The sequence below is a fragment of the Gymnodraco acuticeps genome, unplaced genomic scaffold (assembly GCF_902827175.1).
Source record: "Gymnodraco acuticeps unplaced genomic scaffold, fGymAcu1.1, whole genome shotgun sequence".
NCBI lineage: Eukaryota > Metazoa > Chordata > Actinopteri > Perciformes > Bathydraconidae > Gymnodraco > Gymnodraco acuticeps.
Genome location: NW_022990023.1, coordinates 4,007,340 through 4,024,481, shown reverse-complemented (window position 1 = coordinate 4,024,481; position 17,142 = coordinate 4,007,340). Strand labels below are relative to the sequence as shown.

The 17,142-nt window shown below is 39.5% G+C and overlaps 3 protein-coding genes across 8 annotated transcripts in view; all 3 read left to right on the top strand.

The window, feature by feature from the left end:
* The first annotated feature begins 255 nt into the window (after positions 1-255).
* LOC117545091 (retinol dehydrogenase 13-like) lies at positions 256-4,401 on the top strand. Of its 2 annotated transcripts, XM_034214773.1 has the most exons (8): positions 376-430; positions 880-937; positions 1,740-1,858; positions 1,950-2,105; positions 2,353-2,457; positions 2,573-2,785; positions 2,909-3,010; positions 3,624-4,401. In XM_034214773.1, exons 3-8 carry the CDS (start codon positions 1,747-1,749, stop codon positions 3,929-3,931), a joined length of 996 nt encoding a protein of 331 aa, XP_034070664.1. In that variant the 5' UTR covers positions 376-430; positions 880-937; positions 1,740-1,746; the 3' UTR covers positions 3,932-4,401. The 2 variants fall into 2 exon arrangements, with proteins under 2 accessions (XP_034070663.1, XP_034070664.1); XM_034214772.1 differs by lacking the exon at positions 880-937 and having other exon boundaries at positions 256-430.
* Positions 4,402-6,330: 1,929 nt separating this feature from the next.
* On the top strand, positions 6,331-10,457 carry decr2 (2,4-dienoyl CoA reductase 2, peroxisomal). 3 transcript variants are annotated; one of them, XM_034214781.1, is made up of 10 exons: positions 6,331-6,537; positions 7,008-7,109; positions 7,219-7,287; positions 7,894-7,945; positions 8,038-8,173; positions 8,419-8,543; positions 8,803-8,896; positions 8,976-9,080; positions 9,729-9,917; positions 10,146-10,457. In XM_034214781.1, the coding sequence occupies exons 2-10, from the start codon at positions 7,009-7,011 to the stop codon at positions 10,178-10,180; spliced, it is 906 nt and encodes a 301-aa protein (XP_034070672.1). In that variant the 5' UTR covers positions 6,331-6,537; position 7,008; the 3' UTR covers positions 10,181-10,457. The 3 variants fall into 3 exon arrangements, with proteins under 3 accessions (XP_034070672.1, XP_034070674.1, XP_034070673.1); XM_034214783.1 differs by having other exon boundaries at positions 9,729-9,978; XM_034214782.1 differs by having other exon boundaries at positions 6,371-6,418.
* A 1,154-nt stretch (positions 10,458-11,611) lies between these two features.
* Positions 11,612-17,142, top strand: part of rab11fip3 (RAB11 family interacting protein 3 (class II)) — a 35,256-nt gene continuing 29,725 nt past the window's right edge. For 2 of the 3 annotated variants that reach the window (XM_034214725.1, XM_034214724.1), the window contains exon 1: positions 11,612-14,528. In XM_034214725.1, the coding sequence (XP_034070616.1) occupies positions 12,903-14,528 (1,626 nt within the window). In that variant the 5' untranslated portion in view covers positions 11,612-12,902. The remainder of the gene's footprint in view (positions 14,529-17,142) is intronic. The other variant, XM_034214726.1, reaches the window with a different exon arrangement.

Sequence of the window (17,142 nt, the reverse complement as noted above, 5' to 3'; positions counted from 1 at the left end):
GTATATGCACAATAGGCAGTTTATATTCCCAGAGCTCTCATAAATATAATATGTTAAAGCAACCACTAAAAGTAATTGTACAGATTTGTTTCATCCTGAATACATTGTTCACGGTACAATTTAGTAAAAAACACACTAACATTTATTTTATTGCTTCTTTGATGTGTTTAATTCAATTGGGACTACATTTCCCACAATTCCACTTGGTATTTGCTCCTCGCTGTTGGTTGGCCCCAGTTGATGACTCTGAAAACATGCGCATGTAACCTTGTGCTAGTGTGCAGTGTTGTTGTAAAACCAGCTATTGAAACGGCACTAAAACATATTTTAATGTTATATTTAGCATTCAGAGATATTCGGTAGTTATGAACAAATATATTTTACCAGTTTCTGTCTTTGGGACAGTGTTTGGAGTTGCTGTTTTACTGAAGTGAGTACAAATGACTGTCTCTGTATCATGATGTAACTGTACATTTCACACTGCATGTGTCACATTTGCTGCTGAATACAGTGTTAGCTTTACATTCAGACTTAGTTAACAATATATTTACTTAAAATAATGTCTAGTTGTTGTACTGGGTTGAAGGTAGCTTAATTGGTTTAGGTTTTAAGTATGCTCAAGTAGTATGTTATTTCCTCCCATTATGAGTGATTAACACTTAAGCTGTTGTATACAGTCCAGTTCACAACATCTTCACAAAGAACAGCCCAGTTATATAAATATATTTTCTTCATAAAGGCAGCGTTTATAACAGGGTGGATGTATTGGATTGAATAGATGTAAAGGTGTTAATGACATTCTGCTCACTCATTCACAGTTAATAAGGATTGTGTGAACGCTGGGGAATTCTTTGTTTTTCTGTGTTATCTCACTTACAGTTATGAGCCTCAATAGTTCATTCAGTTCAAGTCAAGGAACAAACACCTTTTTTTGAAGGTGAGGTCAAAAGTTCAAGACTGTGATGAAAACAAAAACATTGTGTGTGTCAGTCACAAAACTGGATTCATGGCAGAATAAACCTATGAGGGGTTTTCTTGGATATAGTTCAGCTGGTTGGCCCCAATTCCTCCCCATCTGTATGCAATTTGAACAGTATTAATAGGCTGGTTGTCCCCAAGTTTGTTGTGCAACCAATTGAACATATCCAATATGAACCACAACACTGAAAAAAGGACCTTAACTTAGATTTTGACACAGGTAACTGCAATAAAGCTTGGCCCACTTTAAAAACACTTCACAGCCATAGTCAATCCGTAGGGGTTGTTTCCCTTATGTTTATGATTAGGAGTCATGCATACATTTTACACTTAGCTACAGCCCTTATTGCATCAGTTAATATTGTGATTAAGTGCTGCATATTCCCAAACCAATTAAATAGCACAAATCAGTGGCACAGTAAACCCTGAGCTGTACTGGACTGGATATAACTTGAGTATGACTTTCCTCAATATATGTTAATTTCAGCCTCCGGTACAATATTTTATCATTTCCCATCTGACACAGCTTGTAAAAGGAGCTCTCTATCCTGCTGTATAAAGATTGTCCTGAGTAAAAGCATTGGGCTGATCAATTGGCAGCTGTTATAGTATGTAAGCAGACCGGTAAGGTAGACAAGATATAAAAAGTTGAGTCCAGGCTCATTAGGAAGCAAGAGAGACAGAACTGACATTTCCTGGTTTCCATGCTGAAATAGGAGGCTTGTTTAAATGCAATGGCACTAAAGTAATTATTCTTATAGGGAACATATGACTGGAGGCCGGTGTACTAGTAAAGCTACCTTAACTGGGAAGACTGTGGTGATAACGGGAGCCAACACCGGCATCGGGAAAGAAACCGCCCGGGACCTGGCAAAGAGAGGTGTGGAGCAAATATCTGATTTGGTCATACAATCTTCAGTTATTATTTGGCTCACAATAACGTGCTTCTTTCTCCATTCTGGTATCATCAGGGGGTCGGATCATTATGGGATGTCGAGACATGGAAAAGTGCGAGACCGCTGCCAAGGAAATACGAGGGAATACCCTGAATCCTCACGTTTATGCTTGCCAACTCGACCTGGCCTCAATGAAATCCATAAGAGAGTTTGCAGAGAAAATCAAACAAAGTGAGGAAACAAAACAAGTCACCGTCACTACAGTTATGTGTTCAGTTATAGAGATGAAGCACACCATAAAAGCTTATTTAATATGATTGTAAGTTATAGTTATACCATTTTAAAATCATATGGCTGTTTTTATCAGTAAGTGATTTATGTCTGTTGTCAAGTTTTGTGTGGAAACCAGGAAGAGTGGCTTTACATCAGATAATGGGGATCCTAATAACTTCCTAAAATCGATGTTATTGTCTTGCAGAGGAGCAGCGTGTGGATGTTCTGATAAACAATGCAGGGGTCATGAGATGTCCAGAAGGGAAGACAGAAGATGGATTCGACATGCAGTTTGGAGTTAACCACCTAGGTACCTCATTTAAATCAGACTGAGTTTTTCTAAACTCTCCGAATGTAAGCTTTTTTGAATGTAAATATCTGAACTCGATCACCACCTGATTCCGATAGCTTCTGTCTTCCTCCAGGCCACTTTTTGTTAACAAATCTTCTACTGGATAAGTTGAAAGAGTCCGCCCCCAGCAGAGTGATCAACCTGGCCTCCCTCGCCCACATCGTTGGAAAGATGGACTTCGAGGACTTGCACTGGGAGAAAAAGAAGTTTGATACCAAGCAGGCGTACTGTCAGAGCAAGCTTGCCAATGTTCTGTTCACCAGAGAGCTCGCCAAGCGATTACAAGGCGAGTCCACTGGCTGCTGCCTATGTGGGCATGTGTGGGAGGGAGTATGGACTTGTTTGTAATTGGCCATTGGATATGTATTTTTAAAACAATGCTCTGTGTGTGTGTGTGTGTGTGTAACAGGCACAGGAGTCACGGTGAATGCTGTGCACCCGGGCGTTGTTGCCACGGAGCTCGGGAGGCACACCAATCTGCACCAATCACGGTTCTCCACCACTGTGCTCAGTGAGTATCCTGCTTCCTTATTGGAGTCTAGAGTTTAGAGAAATCAATAAATGTTAATCTAATGCAAATGCACAAATGACCTTGGACTGTATGAACTCTGTTACATGTCATTAGTCTATTCTCATCTACTCTGTATGTATAAATACACTTTAACAGACTGCACTGCTGCTATAAAAAGTTTCCTACTGTCAACCAAGTGTAGATGCTATTTGATTTAAAATTATTTCCATGGTTTAAAGTCAGTGTTGGATTAAGTATTTAGATTCTTTGCTGAAGTAAAGGCAGCAATACCACTTAAAAAACTCCATTAACCACCTTGAGATATCTTCAGTAACAAAGGTATCTGTTCATGTATTACATATGTATACATATACACATCATTAGTCTATAGTGTTTTGTTTTACAGTACAGTATTCCAGTACTTGTTACATCCTATATTTTCATACTCTACTCATTCCTGCATTTTATCATTGCATTAACTAATTAGGTATTCTCTATGTTGCATTGTTGGATGAGCTTTGGATTTAATATTGTTATGTCAACAACTATGCTCTAACTGTATGTGATGTAATAAATATAAATAAAGCATTTAAATGTTGAACCCCCCCTACAGGTCCTTTTTTCACGCTGTTGGTGAAGAGCCCAGAACTGGGGGCCCAGCCCAGCATCTACCTGGCCGTGTCCGAGGAGGTGGAGGGAGTGACGGGGGCGTACTACGATGTGATGACAGAAAAGGAGCCGTGGCCTCAGGCTCTGGACGAGGACGTGGCTCTCAGGCTGTGGGAGGTCAGCAGCAGGCTGGTGGGTCTGAAGGAGGAAGGACAACTGAAGCCCCCGACAGAGGTCCAGAGCAGAGCTGCCCAGCCGGCCCTCACACAGCCGAGCGGACAGAGCGCAGATGTGGGAGCTGAGGGGCTGTAGCTGGCCTCTGGACCTGCAGGGGATAATGGACCTTTTATGGCTTGAGCTGAAACAACTCTCTGTCTGAGTCTGAGTGTCTGCTTGTCTGTGTAAATGTATTGTTTTGTACAAGCCTTCATGTTCCTGCATCAGGATATTTTCTTTAACACATGGCAGCCTTTGAAAGTGGACTCTGACTTATTTTTTTAAATCAATCAGAATCAAAATACTTTATTTATCCTGGGGGACATTGGGTTTTGTGACAGTTCATTTATTTTGAAATTAAATAAATAAAACATAAGAAATATAAATGAAGTAAAAGTAAAAAGGTCCAAAACAAGATCAAATAAAATCAGCACATTGATATGAACATAAGAAGTTTATGTAAAAATGTGCACAGTGTACTCCAATAAAATGACACTATGTAATATATTAGCACTTTCATTACCCTGCAAATGAAAATGTCATAAACAAACACACTCTTTAATATACTCCGGGGTTTGCTTCTTCCGCCTCATTTGGTCTGATATGACCCGTAGCCTATAGAGGCTAATGTTGGCAATCTTTCAAACAGACATTGCCATGTAATGAACATTAGTGAGTCACTTTGTTTCTTTGACTTTTCTACTTATTTAAGGGCTACTTTTACACAATACATTGAGTGTTATGCCTCCTGGAGAATTCCTCCCTGAAATCGCATTATACATAAGCACAGATAGTATCTCACACAGACATAAGGAAAATGAGTGAGTCAAGTCTCAGTCAGTCATTTGAACCACATGTATTTACAGCAGAAGGCATTATACTTATTTACTGCAGGTTGAGAGAGTTGCAAATGGTTATTATTGTGGATTGAAGCAGAAAATAATGACAAATAGCGCCATCTGGCTGCTAGAGTCTAAATACAGACGGTAGTTTTATGTTTTTGTAATTTGTCTTACAGATCATGCAAACAACACTGCTCACCATGTATCTAGGTGTGCAGATTTGTTCAAGTGTGTAAATGTTTTCTTTATATTGAAAGCCTTTGATTGAATGTATGTAAACCTGATAAGGAAGTCAGTTTGTAGATTACTTTTTGTAATCCATAATAGAAATATGATCTGCTTTAAACGAAAATTAGATGTGTAAATGTTGCATTCAACATTGCAGATTGCATTATACTGCATTGGACTGCAAATCACTTCAGTACAATTTTATTATAATATTCACAACAAAATCAGAAAAAGCTAAATACTTTTTCTAATTTTCTGGAATTGTTTGTGTAATGTATTATACTTGACTACAAATATTGATATTGTAGAAAAAGCTAACACATTCAAACATATAACGGTAAGGTAAGAACAATAAGGTCATTTGAGGTAAAGCCACACTGTTTAACCTTTCTCTGGTATAAAATGAATTAGCACTAAACTAATTTAGTTAACTTTTTGTTTTGCTTTTGCTCTTGCCTCTTAAAAACAAATCAAGTTACAAAAGCACTCATCTCATTTTCTAATCGTCTCAGACCTCTCAGTGCACAGAAGAATACCCATCCCAAAAGTATTTGAGAGATCCATTGCATAGGGCTTTTTCCAACGGTGAATCCCAAAGTACAGATCAATACGGGACACTCTCTGCTCTAATGCACACCGATCATCATTTTCCCTGAAACTGTAAACCCTTGATCGTTTATTTCAGTGTTGGTTTACCAGTGGAGGCTCGCGCTGGTGCCTTCCCAGAGGATGATGGTTATTGTAGACGAGCAACACAATCACTGGGCTCTTCTAAACTGTCCAGACTGTTAGAGACTGTACACTCCCTGGAGCATGGTGCTGTCAGATATACTTTCTAGAATTAAATAAATCAACACTGACATCTAAAGTCTACTATTTTCTAACCCTGTTTTATGGGTGTATCCTTCACAAAGTCGACGAATAACTCAAATGGTTTACTTTTAAGTACAATTAGTTATACCACAGTGAAGAAATACTGTTTTACAATTAAAAGTCCTGTATTCAAATGTTATTTCAAATACGGCAAGAATGAGCAACTACAAAAAGAACTCATTCTGCACAACAGCCCATTTGAAAAAAATGTATATCTGAATACTCACTACTTTTTTTTTTACAATGTTCATACATACTGCTGGGTAGCTTGTAATTTTAACCTATAATAATACATGATCTGTTATGATTAGATTCTCCAAAGAAAGTAAAAAGGATATTATTTGCCTCAGATTTTCTGTGGAATACCTAGTATTTAGTAGCAGGAAATAGAAATACTGCATTAAAAAACAACTGTCTCAAATTGTACTTAAATACAGTATTTAAGAAAATATGTTTAGTTACTATCCAGCACTGACATTCTTCCTATATTAACTTTGTCTGAATCAACAGTTGGACAGTGAGGTGTCAGTGCTCTTGAACATACCCCTACCGGACTTCATTTCCCAGAATGCCTGGCTAAAGAGGCAAAAGTTAGCGTCCAAGGTACAAACAATGTCCCCTGCACAGAAACGCCTAATGAGTGAGTAATACATGTGAAGGTGGCTCGTCAGAGAAACGTCTTGCTTCGTGTGGAGGTCGTGTGTCTTTGAAAGGAGTTGGACGGTCTCAGCGCTAACAAACTAGCTTGGTTTTTTAAAGGTAAAACTACAGCAGCAGCTAGCTTCAACTAAACTTCACTGCGCAGTCCTTACATTTTAAAACCGTTTGCACTCTGCAGATGTAGAAAGCATTAAAATAACTTGATATGTTTACAGGGATAGACCAAATAAGACCATTACATTATGACACTTTGTGCGTGAAGTTGATTCAGTCAGTTGCTAAAGCCTTGAAGTGCATCGTTGTGATAACTGCCACCATAACCTTTTGTATGTAACTGGCTGCCTTGACTCACTTATTAAATATGAGTAAGTATTGTCACAGGAGGTGTTACATGTCTTCTGGACAGTTGCTGCCTCTGTGGTTTATTTAGTAGGTAAATGACAGAATGTGAACACAAGTGCTTCGAATCAGAAGTTTAAGAGGAAGTTATGCATTTACAGCCCAGTCTTATACTGCTTTGTGATTAAAGTCAATGTAATTGCTAAACATTTATATGCATTATCTATCAGCATGGCAGAGCCACAGAAAAAAGGAGAAATGCTCCCTGAAGATGTTGGATCAGATGACTGCCTGACTTCATACACACACATCTACAGTCCAGATTTGTTAAAGTACGTATGAAAATAATTGTCCATTGACTGGCCAAAGTGAGCTAGTTGTTGACATGTTTGTTTCTGTTCTAATTACATTATCTATGATGGTTTCCCCCTTATTTTCCAGAGATCAGGTGGCTTTTATCACAGGTGGTGGATCTGGAATTGGACTGAGGATAGCTGAAATCTTCATGAGGTGAGAACACGTATTGTTTTGCCATAACATGCCCAGTGCAAGAACATCACAAATATTTAAAGCAACACAATCACTGGGCTCTTCTAAGTCATACATGCACAGGTCTTATGAGCGCATGTGTTATATTAGAATACATCCATGTTAAGGAATAAATGCTCTCTCAGCAATATGTTACTATTTATCAACAGCAAAATGTGTGACTGAGATAGACTGTATGTACTTTAAACCTTCTGGTTGTGTTATCTCACAGCCTGACATTCATAATTATGCTTGAGTGACAAAGTTGACAATACCCTACTCATGTGGTAAAAGTCTCTCTTGCTAAATTGGTGGAACACTTTGTAACTTTTTACCTGTTGTCTATTTTACAACATCAAATGAAACTTCTGCTCTTGACACTAACATTTATCAATTATTGTTATTTTTTGTGTGCTTTTATCCTTTTTTTTTTTTTTACCTTTCATTCACTTACTTCTGTCCCTCACTCTGTTAACTATTTCATCCTAAATGAATCCCCCTGTCATCCCTTCAGCTGAATCTATTCAAGCATTACATACTTGTGAAAAAAACTTGTGTTGTTATTTTTAAGTCTTTCTTTTCTTTCAGACATGGCTGTGACACAGTGATTGCGAGTAGGAACTTGGACAAGCTCAAAGAGGTGATTCCTCTAACTTATTCTCCATAAATTCTGTATCTCAAATTATAATTAAATGCATTGGCCTTATACAATCTGATTTGGTGTAACTCTAGGCAGCTACGAAGCTGTCTGCAGCATCTGGACGCCGCTGCCTCCCTCTGTGTATCGATGTGAGGCAGCCTGAGAGCATCGCAGCTGCTGTGGAGGAGACCCTGAAAGAGTTGGGCCGCATTGACATCCTCGTTAACAGTATGTAACACTTTCAAACATGTCTGGAAATGATCACCTAGTTTGTGTTGCCAATACATTTAAAGTTGTCTAAATGGTGAATATGTGCAAATGACCTTTAAACAACTATGAACGTTTTGGTTTAATCAACTTTTCTGATTCTGTGTATCTTTATCTTCTATCTTTGCACCCTAATCTCCTTAACAAACTATTACGTCACTAGCTTTAATGGCTTTGGTTAAAGTCATGGTTACTATTGTTGACAGATGCTGCTGGAAACTTCCTCTGCCCGGCTTCGTCACTCTCCTTCAATGCCTTCAAGACAGTGTTGGAAATAGACACTATGGGCACATTCAACACCAGCAAGGTGGTTTATGAGAAGTGGCTGCAGGTACAGTATTCTTTCTATCTATGGGACACAATATGTCTCAGTTAAGGACACACTAGTCTTAGTTAAGTGTTATTGATCATTTCAATAAGATTCGCTATTGCAATTCAATTTGGTCACCAATAGAGGACAGTATGGATCAGAGATTATTGATTACCTTGTGTCTAAATGGGATTTAAAGTGCTGCTTCTGCTGTCTGAATCTCATTTTCATCATTTACCCATGGCATTGTTTTTGACACTCCCATCATTTTTGTGTGAAGGATCATGGTGGTTGCATCGTGAACATCTCTGCAACACTTGGATACAGGGGGCAGGCCCTTCAGGTGCATGCTGGCTCTGCTAAGGCTGCAAATGGTAAGAACTTTTTTAAATGTTATAAAATAATATTAAAATTAGAATCTAATGACTGAATTGTGCCGCTCTTGTCCCCCAGATGCCATGACCAAGCACCTGGCGGTGGAGTGGGGCCCCAGTGGGGTGAGAGTCAACACCGTGGCTCCCGGTCCTGTCTCTGGCACAGAGGGCTTCCGCAGACTGGGTAAAGATTTAACACTATATCGACAAAAAACAGCTGATTTATGGGTAATCCATTAACACTTGTGTCTCACGCTTAAGGAAAAATGGTCCCCATAAAAACCCATGTAAACCACACTTTGATTTGATCCCATGGCCATTACAGCATCATCAATTGTGTTACATCAAACTTTTAAATGAATGGCCTTGGCTTAAAAATGTTGCTTTTTTTTCTACTATTTCCTACAAGATTGATCCATTATATCATATTTTTTTAATTTATTGGACAACTACATGCTATATTCCTAGACACAAACAATGCATACAATTCAAAGTTTATGCTTCTGAAAAGAATCACACTAGAATATAGTAATAATAATAATAATACTACTAGTTATCTTTTTTAACCCTGACCCTAACAACAATGGTATTTTGTCAAATAAGTGGCATTTAAATAGATATTATTCATAAAACAAATGATCATTTGGTAGCTAGGATCAGCACATATGTTTGTTAAATGATTAAACTTGTGGAATAGGTATTTATATTTATAATATTTTTATGGCATGTTTAATTTAGAGGATTAATTAGCAGTCTTTTATAAAATAACAATAAACGGAAGCAGTATTTCAATGTAATTGAGCTTGTATTTATTTTTCTCTTAATGCCTCAGGTGGCCCCAGAGGCGAGGCTGCTGGTGCGTTTCAGTCCATTCCTCTGCAGCGAGCGGGCAACAAGACCGAGATGGCCCACTGCGCTCTCTTCCTGGCCAGCCGGGCCTCCTCCTACGTGACGGGGGCCATCATGGTGGCTGACGGCGGAGCGTGGCTGACTTCCGCTAACGACGTCTCCATGCTGATGGGTATAGCCTCTAAATCTGCTAAACTCTGAACAGGGGATACTCTGTCCTCCTCCTGACCCAGGTGTGTAGGAGGAGGTGCAGCTCTCCATGTGGAAAGACTGTGTGACTGAAAATGTGAATGTTCTGTGCATTGTATCACATCTATCTCTGATATAAGTTCTGATGACAGGAATATAGTAGTGTAACCCCTATTAATCCACTTGTTTTTATTTTCTTTCTTTTTTTCAGGTTATTGGTCATCTGAAAAGAAAAGAGACAAGTGAATGCTGAAAAAATACTAATTTAGGGGCCATCTGTTGGCCATGTACAGTATTTGCTTTAAGTATGTATTGCTGGTAGAGTTTAACACAAACATATACGAAATGCTATATTTTATAATCTTAATAGTTCAATTATATAACAATTCCGGGTTTTTTACCCATTACAATGCTGTGTAGCGTCATCATGCATTTCATGTATGGTCATGTTTATCAAATGCCGTTTAATGTGATTTTTGTAATACATTTCATTTATAAATAAAACATTAATAATTACAGTTTACTATGGCAAATCATTTTGTTTGTTTTAGTAATGTACAACTACTGTCTCCATCTTGCCTTCTTTTCTGTTTGACTGGCATCAGGACACGTTTTACTTCATACCTATTTTATTGATGCTATGAATTTGTACTTGTTTTTTTACTTTATACCTCGTTATTAAGTGACACTTTTACATTTTTTCCCTTGTTTATTTATATCAATAGGGCGAATATAAATTATATAAGTGGTTCCCTACCTACCAAATCTAAGGTGCCACAAGTTGATTAATGAGAATATGACATTGGTAGTACTGTTCCCTTTTTTTTGTTATGACTTTTCTCTCGTGAAAATGTGGATGTTATAATATTAATATTTTAATTATAATTTAATATAGTTTGTTCTGGTGTTCCTCAGACTGAAACATTTTATTTGATGACTAAAATAGGATACAGCAATTGCACACCTGAAGACAACAAATACTTCTGTAAGTCAGATGGGGGCGCCAAAACATTACATTTGCAACCACTTAACATGACCAAAACACATCTCTCTCCACTTGAGGTCTGCCAACTATTACATATTGTTTTAAATGTACATTTATATTATTTTACTGAATAGTTCATGCTTACAAGCAGAGGTGGGATAAGTTCTTAGATCTTGTACTTAACTAAAAGTAGAAAAACCAGAGTGTGGGATTCCTCCGTCATAAGTAAAAGTCCTGCATTCATAATGTTACTCAAGTAAAAGTACAAAAGTATTAGCATCCACATATACTTAAAGTACCAAAAATAGAAGCAGTCATATGCAAATAAATTGGCCCGTTTCAGAATAATGATGTGTTTATCAAACTGGTAAAGGTGCAGGTAGTTTTAATACATTTGTATGCTGCAGGGCAGCCTTTGAATTTGAAGTCTTATTTAAGTGTTGATTATATTTCACAGACTGAAACTTCTACCATCCTGAAGTCCCTGAAAGCTCCTCTTGCTCACCCTGAACTTTAACCTATGTGGTGCAGAGATGCTTGCCCACAATGTATGCATATGTGTGCAGGAAGATGGCTAGAATAAAACCCTTGGGTATTGTGCAAAAATAAATCATAAGGCACCATTTGATAGCTGCTATGAAACCAGATACTGCGGGGTGTTTTGTACGCTTGCGTGAAACGTCAGTGGTGTGTATGCGGCTGGAGGAGGAGGAGGAGGATGGGACACTGCTGATGCTGATGCGAGAGCTTTCCGTTTTCTGTGATCAACATCGGAGGACTGACTGCCAAATGATGGAGCTTTTTAGTCCTATTTCAACCCCTTTTTGTTCCGTTGTTGACCTCAAAATGGGACGCAGTGGCTGATGTGTTTTGGAGACGGATATCACAGGAGAATTTGAGGTGGAATCATCGGTTTCGTCTCGTCACTCGTCTGGCCTGACACAGGTGGATTTGCCGCTGGAAAACGGTATCGAAATGAAGACATAATATTGGACTATAACAAAGGCAACAGTGTCTTTAGCTTCCTGTTAAAACAGTGGAATATCCTAGCTACCATTTGGTGTAATATAACATGGAGAGGTAGGAGATAGACTGCTTTTCGTGTCTGCTAGCTAATAGGCTAATTTCGCTAGCTAGTCAGTTAGCATCTTCTCTGGCCAATGGCACGGCAGAAGTGGGATGCTCGAAGGAGGAGTTAACGTTAGTTGCTAGCATAAATTCATTGGTAGTTCTCACTGTCGGTGTTGTATTTAGTTTACCGCTTTCTAATGAGGGATTTGAGGTTTTAACTTGAGGTTTGTTTAGCTTACATTAACACATCGCTGCTCTTTCGACTCCTGAGCAAATTAGCTTGCGATGCAGAAGATAGGATAATCGGCTAGTTTGAGCTAATGTTGACAAACTGTTGACTGAACGTGTTAATCTGTATTTGTTCAAATTGGCTCACGGTTGGATATGTTGTCAGTCGTTTTTGTTAGTTAATTTCTGAGGAGTCATTGCTGTGATATGCCAGTTTACAGGCCGATGTGAAGCATGTTGGCGTTGGATGGCGTGAAGCGGAGACATTTGGAAACAACCAGGAGAGGACCTGCCATGACAGAGAGTCACATAGTAGGTCAAAACTCATTAAAATCAGTAAGGGTAAGACAGTAATTTAGTTCGAATTTATTATACATTTGGGTAACAGTGTTGTCAATATGTGGATGGCAATTGCTGAAGTTAAAACACAATATACTATGTGTTAATCCGTTGCCTTTCTGAACCTCTTATTGCAATTACCCCTACCACTCTACATTCTTAAAAAAAAAATACAAAGCCTCCCAGCATTGTTTTAATGAGGTAGACAATGCTTTATACTTTCATATCATATCTGAGATGTGTAATGCCATTTAAAAACATGGCATTAAAGTTGAAGAGCTGGATCTGGACAGTGAGATAATACACCAGCTTTTGTGACGTTTCTAAAGTGGATCAACTTTATACATGGAAGCGACTGTCCTGTCTGGCCCTTTGGGGCACACACAGTGGGAGTCAGAACTGCCATTTCCTCTCGGATTTCACTCTCTGGAATCAGACAATGGAGGTGTGCTCTGTCAAAACAAGGGTGGCCAGACAGGTTTGGATTTCTTAAACGGCGATCAAACATCACAACAAAGTGAAGAAGAACACATTTACCAGGACAAGCCGGCAGGGTTGGACAACCTCATAAATATCTCTGCTTTTTCCTGTGGAGATTTGCAGTTTGAGGGAGATCAGTCCAATATTTCCAAAGCTTCTCTCCATGGTTCTTGTATAGAGGAATTGTCCTTCACAGAAAAAACTGAGCCACCTGATGAACTAAGTGACTACACTTTGTCATGGTTATTTTCTCCTAAACTCACTGATGTGGTTGGAAAAAACACAGCCCATGAGGAATTGACTTTGACGCAGGAGACCCCTCTTGAGAGCTCAAATTCCCTTAGTGAATCTGGGCTAATAAGTCTCAGTGTACCGGGCTCTCCATCGAGAATTTCCAACACAGGAGATCCATTTGTGTTGGTAGATCTCCTCTCATATGAAAACTCTTGTCCCCCTGCAGAGTCCTCCTCGGGTGAGTTGAACCCACAGGGTGTCAGTGAGGAGCTGGTGGACCTGTCACAGGAGGAGCAGGCAGGACTCCCTCCCTCACCGAGCAGGGAGACTTTGTCACCTGAAACCGGAGACAAAAGTTTATTCCCTGATCAAGTGACTGATCTACCTGTTACCTGCAGAATAGGTTCACTTGAGAACTGCCTCCCACATGACCACGTCAACAGCACACCACTGGAGAGTTTGGAAGGATCTGTGCCTTTGTTGGATTCAGAGGTTCCAGATTGTGACGGCAGTCTCAGCCTGTGCCCCGCCAGTTCTGCCTCTGTTATCTGCACAGGTGCGCCATTAGATTTATCAACAGAGGAGTCGGAGGTGGAACATGCAGGAGCTACCGTAAATAGAAATGTGACTTCAGACCAACAAGGTGAGAATGACTCATTTGCTCTGGGTCTGTCGGCTGAACCTCCGTCACTAACGGTGCCTGCGGCTGAAGATGCCTTCATCCAGGGTGAATCCACCAGTGAGAGTTACCATGTGGAAAATGAATCGAAGGATTTAATGGATGAGAATATTTGTTCTGAAGCCAAAAATCAGGGGAACGAGGCAATGGCTTTGGATCTGTGCCTGACTGCTGAGGAGGTCCACGACGAAGACATTTGGGACTTGAAACCTCAGGAGGATGTACAAATTGGAAGTATTTCCGATACAACAACTAAAGAGAAGGAAGAGGAGATGTTTACGGACAATAACCAGCTTGAAGGATCAGATTGTCACGACATGGCTTCTTTTGATTTTTCAGTTCAGGACTTACACAATTCTTCTCCTGAGGCAGGATGGACTAGTGAGCAAACTGTGGAGACATTATCGCTCTCTAAGATGGTGGGAAGTGACTCACTGCCAATGGTTTCAGCTGAGAGTACGAGGGAGGAAGATGTCTCCCCACTAAAAGCTGTGTTCGATGCTTTAGACCAAGATGGCGATGGATTTGTTCGTATTGAGGAGTTTATGGAGTTTGCTGCTGCCTATGGGGCCGATCAGGTGAGATGCCTTCCTTTTCTGTTGACTTGTTTGCCTCCTGCCTGCAGCTACTGGGTAATGCATGCTGAGTGAAGTTCTGTGCAAAACCATATAAAGCGCCATATACTGTACGTAAATGATTTATAATTGATTTTCTACTTAACCTCCGTGAGCTTCCTGCAAAAAGCCTGCTTAATTCAATCAGCTGAAATCCGTCTGGCCGAAGTCAATTTGCTACGAGTGTTTCAAGTCCTTTAGGATGTTAATCTCTTTGTTTTAATAAGTAAAGTGATTTGAAGGTGGTACAACTTTATATAACATTGTATAAAGGCATTTTAGTATGTTGTTTCTAAAACTCTGTGTGATTTTGAACCCCCTGTTTGGTGCTTGCATGCTTCCTACAAAAGAAAGCAGCTCCTATAATTTCAAGGCTCGACATTAACGACTGCCCGATGGCCCGGGGCCATCTAGTATTTAGCTCGGGCAATGAAGCCTCACCTGCTGGTTGCCCGATCGGGCAATCTATTATGCCAGTATCATGCAGCTCGCGGATCCAGTAATGAGTGACCCGACAGTAAAACTAAACATATCTATAACTAGTTTAGGTAGTTTGAGAGGTCATTAAAATAGCTACGTGTGATATTCTAACCTGAAGTGTGTGTTTTGTCCGCTCACCGCTGCATGTGATCATGCAGCGCTGCGTGTCCACTCGTCAGCCTGCTCAGCTGATCTCTCTCTCCCGTCAGATTAGACTTCACTCGCGTTTATGTCCATATCGATCAGATCCAGCTAGTTCTAGCTAATGATATTACTACCTGCTTATTAAAAGACACCTACACAATAAGTGTCGCTATGCAACCGGATGAGGCCACAAAGTATAGAGCAGCATTATGCATTTGTTTACATGCCCACCGGAACCCCGAGGCATTACCAACAGATCAACGCACAATCAACCCATACAGGACATCTCTTTCTCCACATTAAGTGTTAGACATTAGAATACTGTAGTACTGTACAAGCTGTTAATAAACTTTTCAATCAATCAATCAATTTGCCGGCTAATGGGAACTATGACGTCGCCATTTTGTGTGCTTCGCGGATGCGCTCGGCTCCTCTCGACTGCTGCTCGGGTCTGCTCGGTCAGCTTCCGGATGAGGCATTCGTTCGACCAATTTACAGTAGATAACATTACAAACATTTTTAACAGGGTTCATGCTAGTGTAAATGTTTGTTTTGGCATTCATAACTGAATGTAATGTGTTCTGCTTTTTTACATCTGGGAAGGCATTTGCCTTCATCAGATGGAAAGTGTCTTGACCAACAACTTAAGTGTTTCTTAGCTATGCAGGTCATGCAAGCGAGCAAACACAAACAAGAACAAACAAACAAGTGAAATGAAGAATAAAATTGAAATTGTACAATATATTATTGTGGTGGTTCATCTTATAATTCAGTCTAGAGAATGCACCAGACAGCATCTAAGACCTGCAAAAATCTAAATTTTCTAGGGGGACGGAGGCCCCCCAAACCCTTCGTGCCATTTCGTCCGCGCGCATTTTTCAGGGCAATCTCTATTGGGCTCAGGGCCATCTGTAAAATAGCTTAGATGGCCCACTGGGCCATCTCCCAAAATCCTTAATGTCATGCACTGAATTTGGTGTTATAGATTTGGTTAATACTGCGTCATGTTAATAAAACCATGCCTGGATTAGTTTGTCATCTATATTTGGCCAGTTTTCAAGAGTCTGGATTTGGGTTATCATCCAGATAAGTATGTCAAGCATATTGGCTGTAATTAATTCTCTCCGGCCCGTCACTTCTCCATATGTCAAATGACAAACCGCCATCGCCACATTTGCATATCCTGTGGATTGGGGATAATCTCTAGAGAAATGGCGGATGAGCCTCTCTCCACCCATCACCCTCACCCATGTGTTGCTTTTGTGAAATAGTTTCACTGTTACTTGCAAGTGAAGGGACAAGGAACAACTCCTAAACATAGGGCTGCTCGATTATGGCAAAAATCATAATCTCGATTATTTGGGTCAATAATTCTAATTGTGATTATTCATTGACTTTGACAACATCCATTTATTGGAGAAAAAATGTGAACCGTATGTTTTTAACAGTTGATTACCCTGAACTTTAAATATAATTCAACTGAAAAACCAAAAAAAAAAAAGTAATACAAAAATAATCGTTTTATTTCAATTACATTGTTTTCGTAATCGTTGCAAGCCGTAATCGCGATTTAAAATACGATTTTTAATTGAGCAGCCCTACCTAAACATGAAACCTTTTGAATCAGATGGTGTCACGTAATGATTGAGATTTATAATTGTACTTAGTGAATCATGTATGTAACATTATTGCCATACTGTATTGCATTGGTCTTTTGAGCATGGTAGACTCATGCTCTGGGGTAAAAAAAAAAAATGAGGTCAGTTTCTTTTCCTGTCAGACGTGCTTGTCTGTCTGGATGTTTACAAGAACTGCAATGAGCTTCAGCATGTGATCACACCATTTGTAAATAACAGTTAAAGGGTGGATGCAAACGCAGATGTAAATGGTAGCAGGAAATTACCTTAACTATAAAGTGTGCCCTGATGAGCATGTATGAGATATCTTTTCAACA

Excerpts from the sequence above, each read along its gene's own strand:
- LOC117545091 (XM_034214772.1), top strand. The coding sequence starts at position 366 with ATGAACAAATATATTTTACCAGTTTCTGTCTTTGGGACAGTGTTTGGA. Across the intron at positions 1,859-1,949 it reads CCGGGACCTGGCAAAGAGAG|GGGGTCGGATCATTATGGGA; the intron begins GTGTGGAGCAAA and ends TGGTATCATCAG. Across the intron at positions 2,786-2,908 it reads GCTCGCCAAGCGATTACAAG|GCACAGGAGTCACGGTGAAT; the intron begins GCGAGTCCACTG and ends TGTGTGTAACAG.
- decr2 (XM_034214781.1), top strand. The coding sequence starts at position 7,009 with ATGGCAGAGCCACAGAAAAAAGGAGAAATGCTCCCTGAAGATGTTGGA. Across the intron at positions 7,946-8,037 it reads ACTTGGACAAGCTCAAAGAG|GCAGCTACGAAGCTGTCTGC; the intron begins GTGATTCCTCTA and ends GTGTAACTCTAG. Across the intron at positions 8,897-8,975 it reads CTCTGCTAAGGCTGCAAATG|ATGCCATGACCAAGCACCTG; the intron begins GTAAGAACTTTT and ends CTTGTCCCCCAG.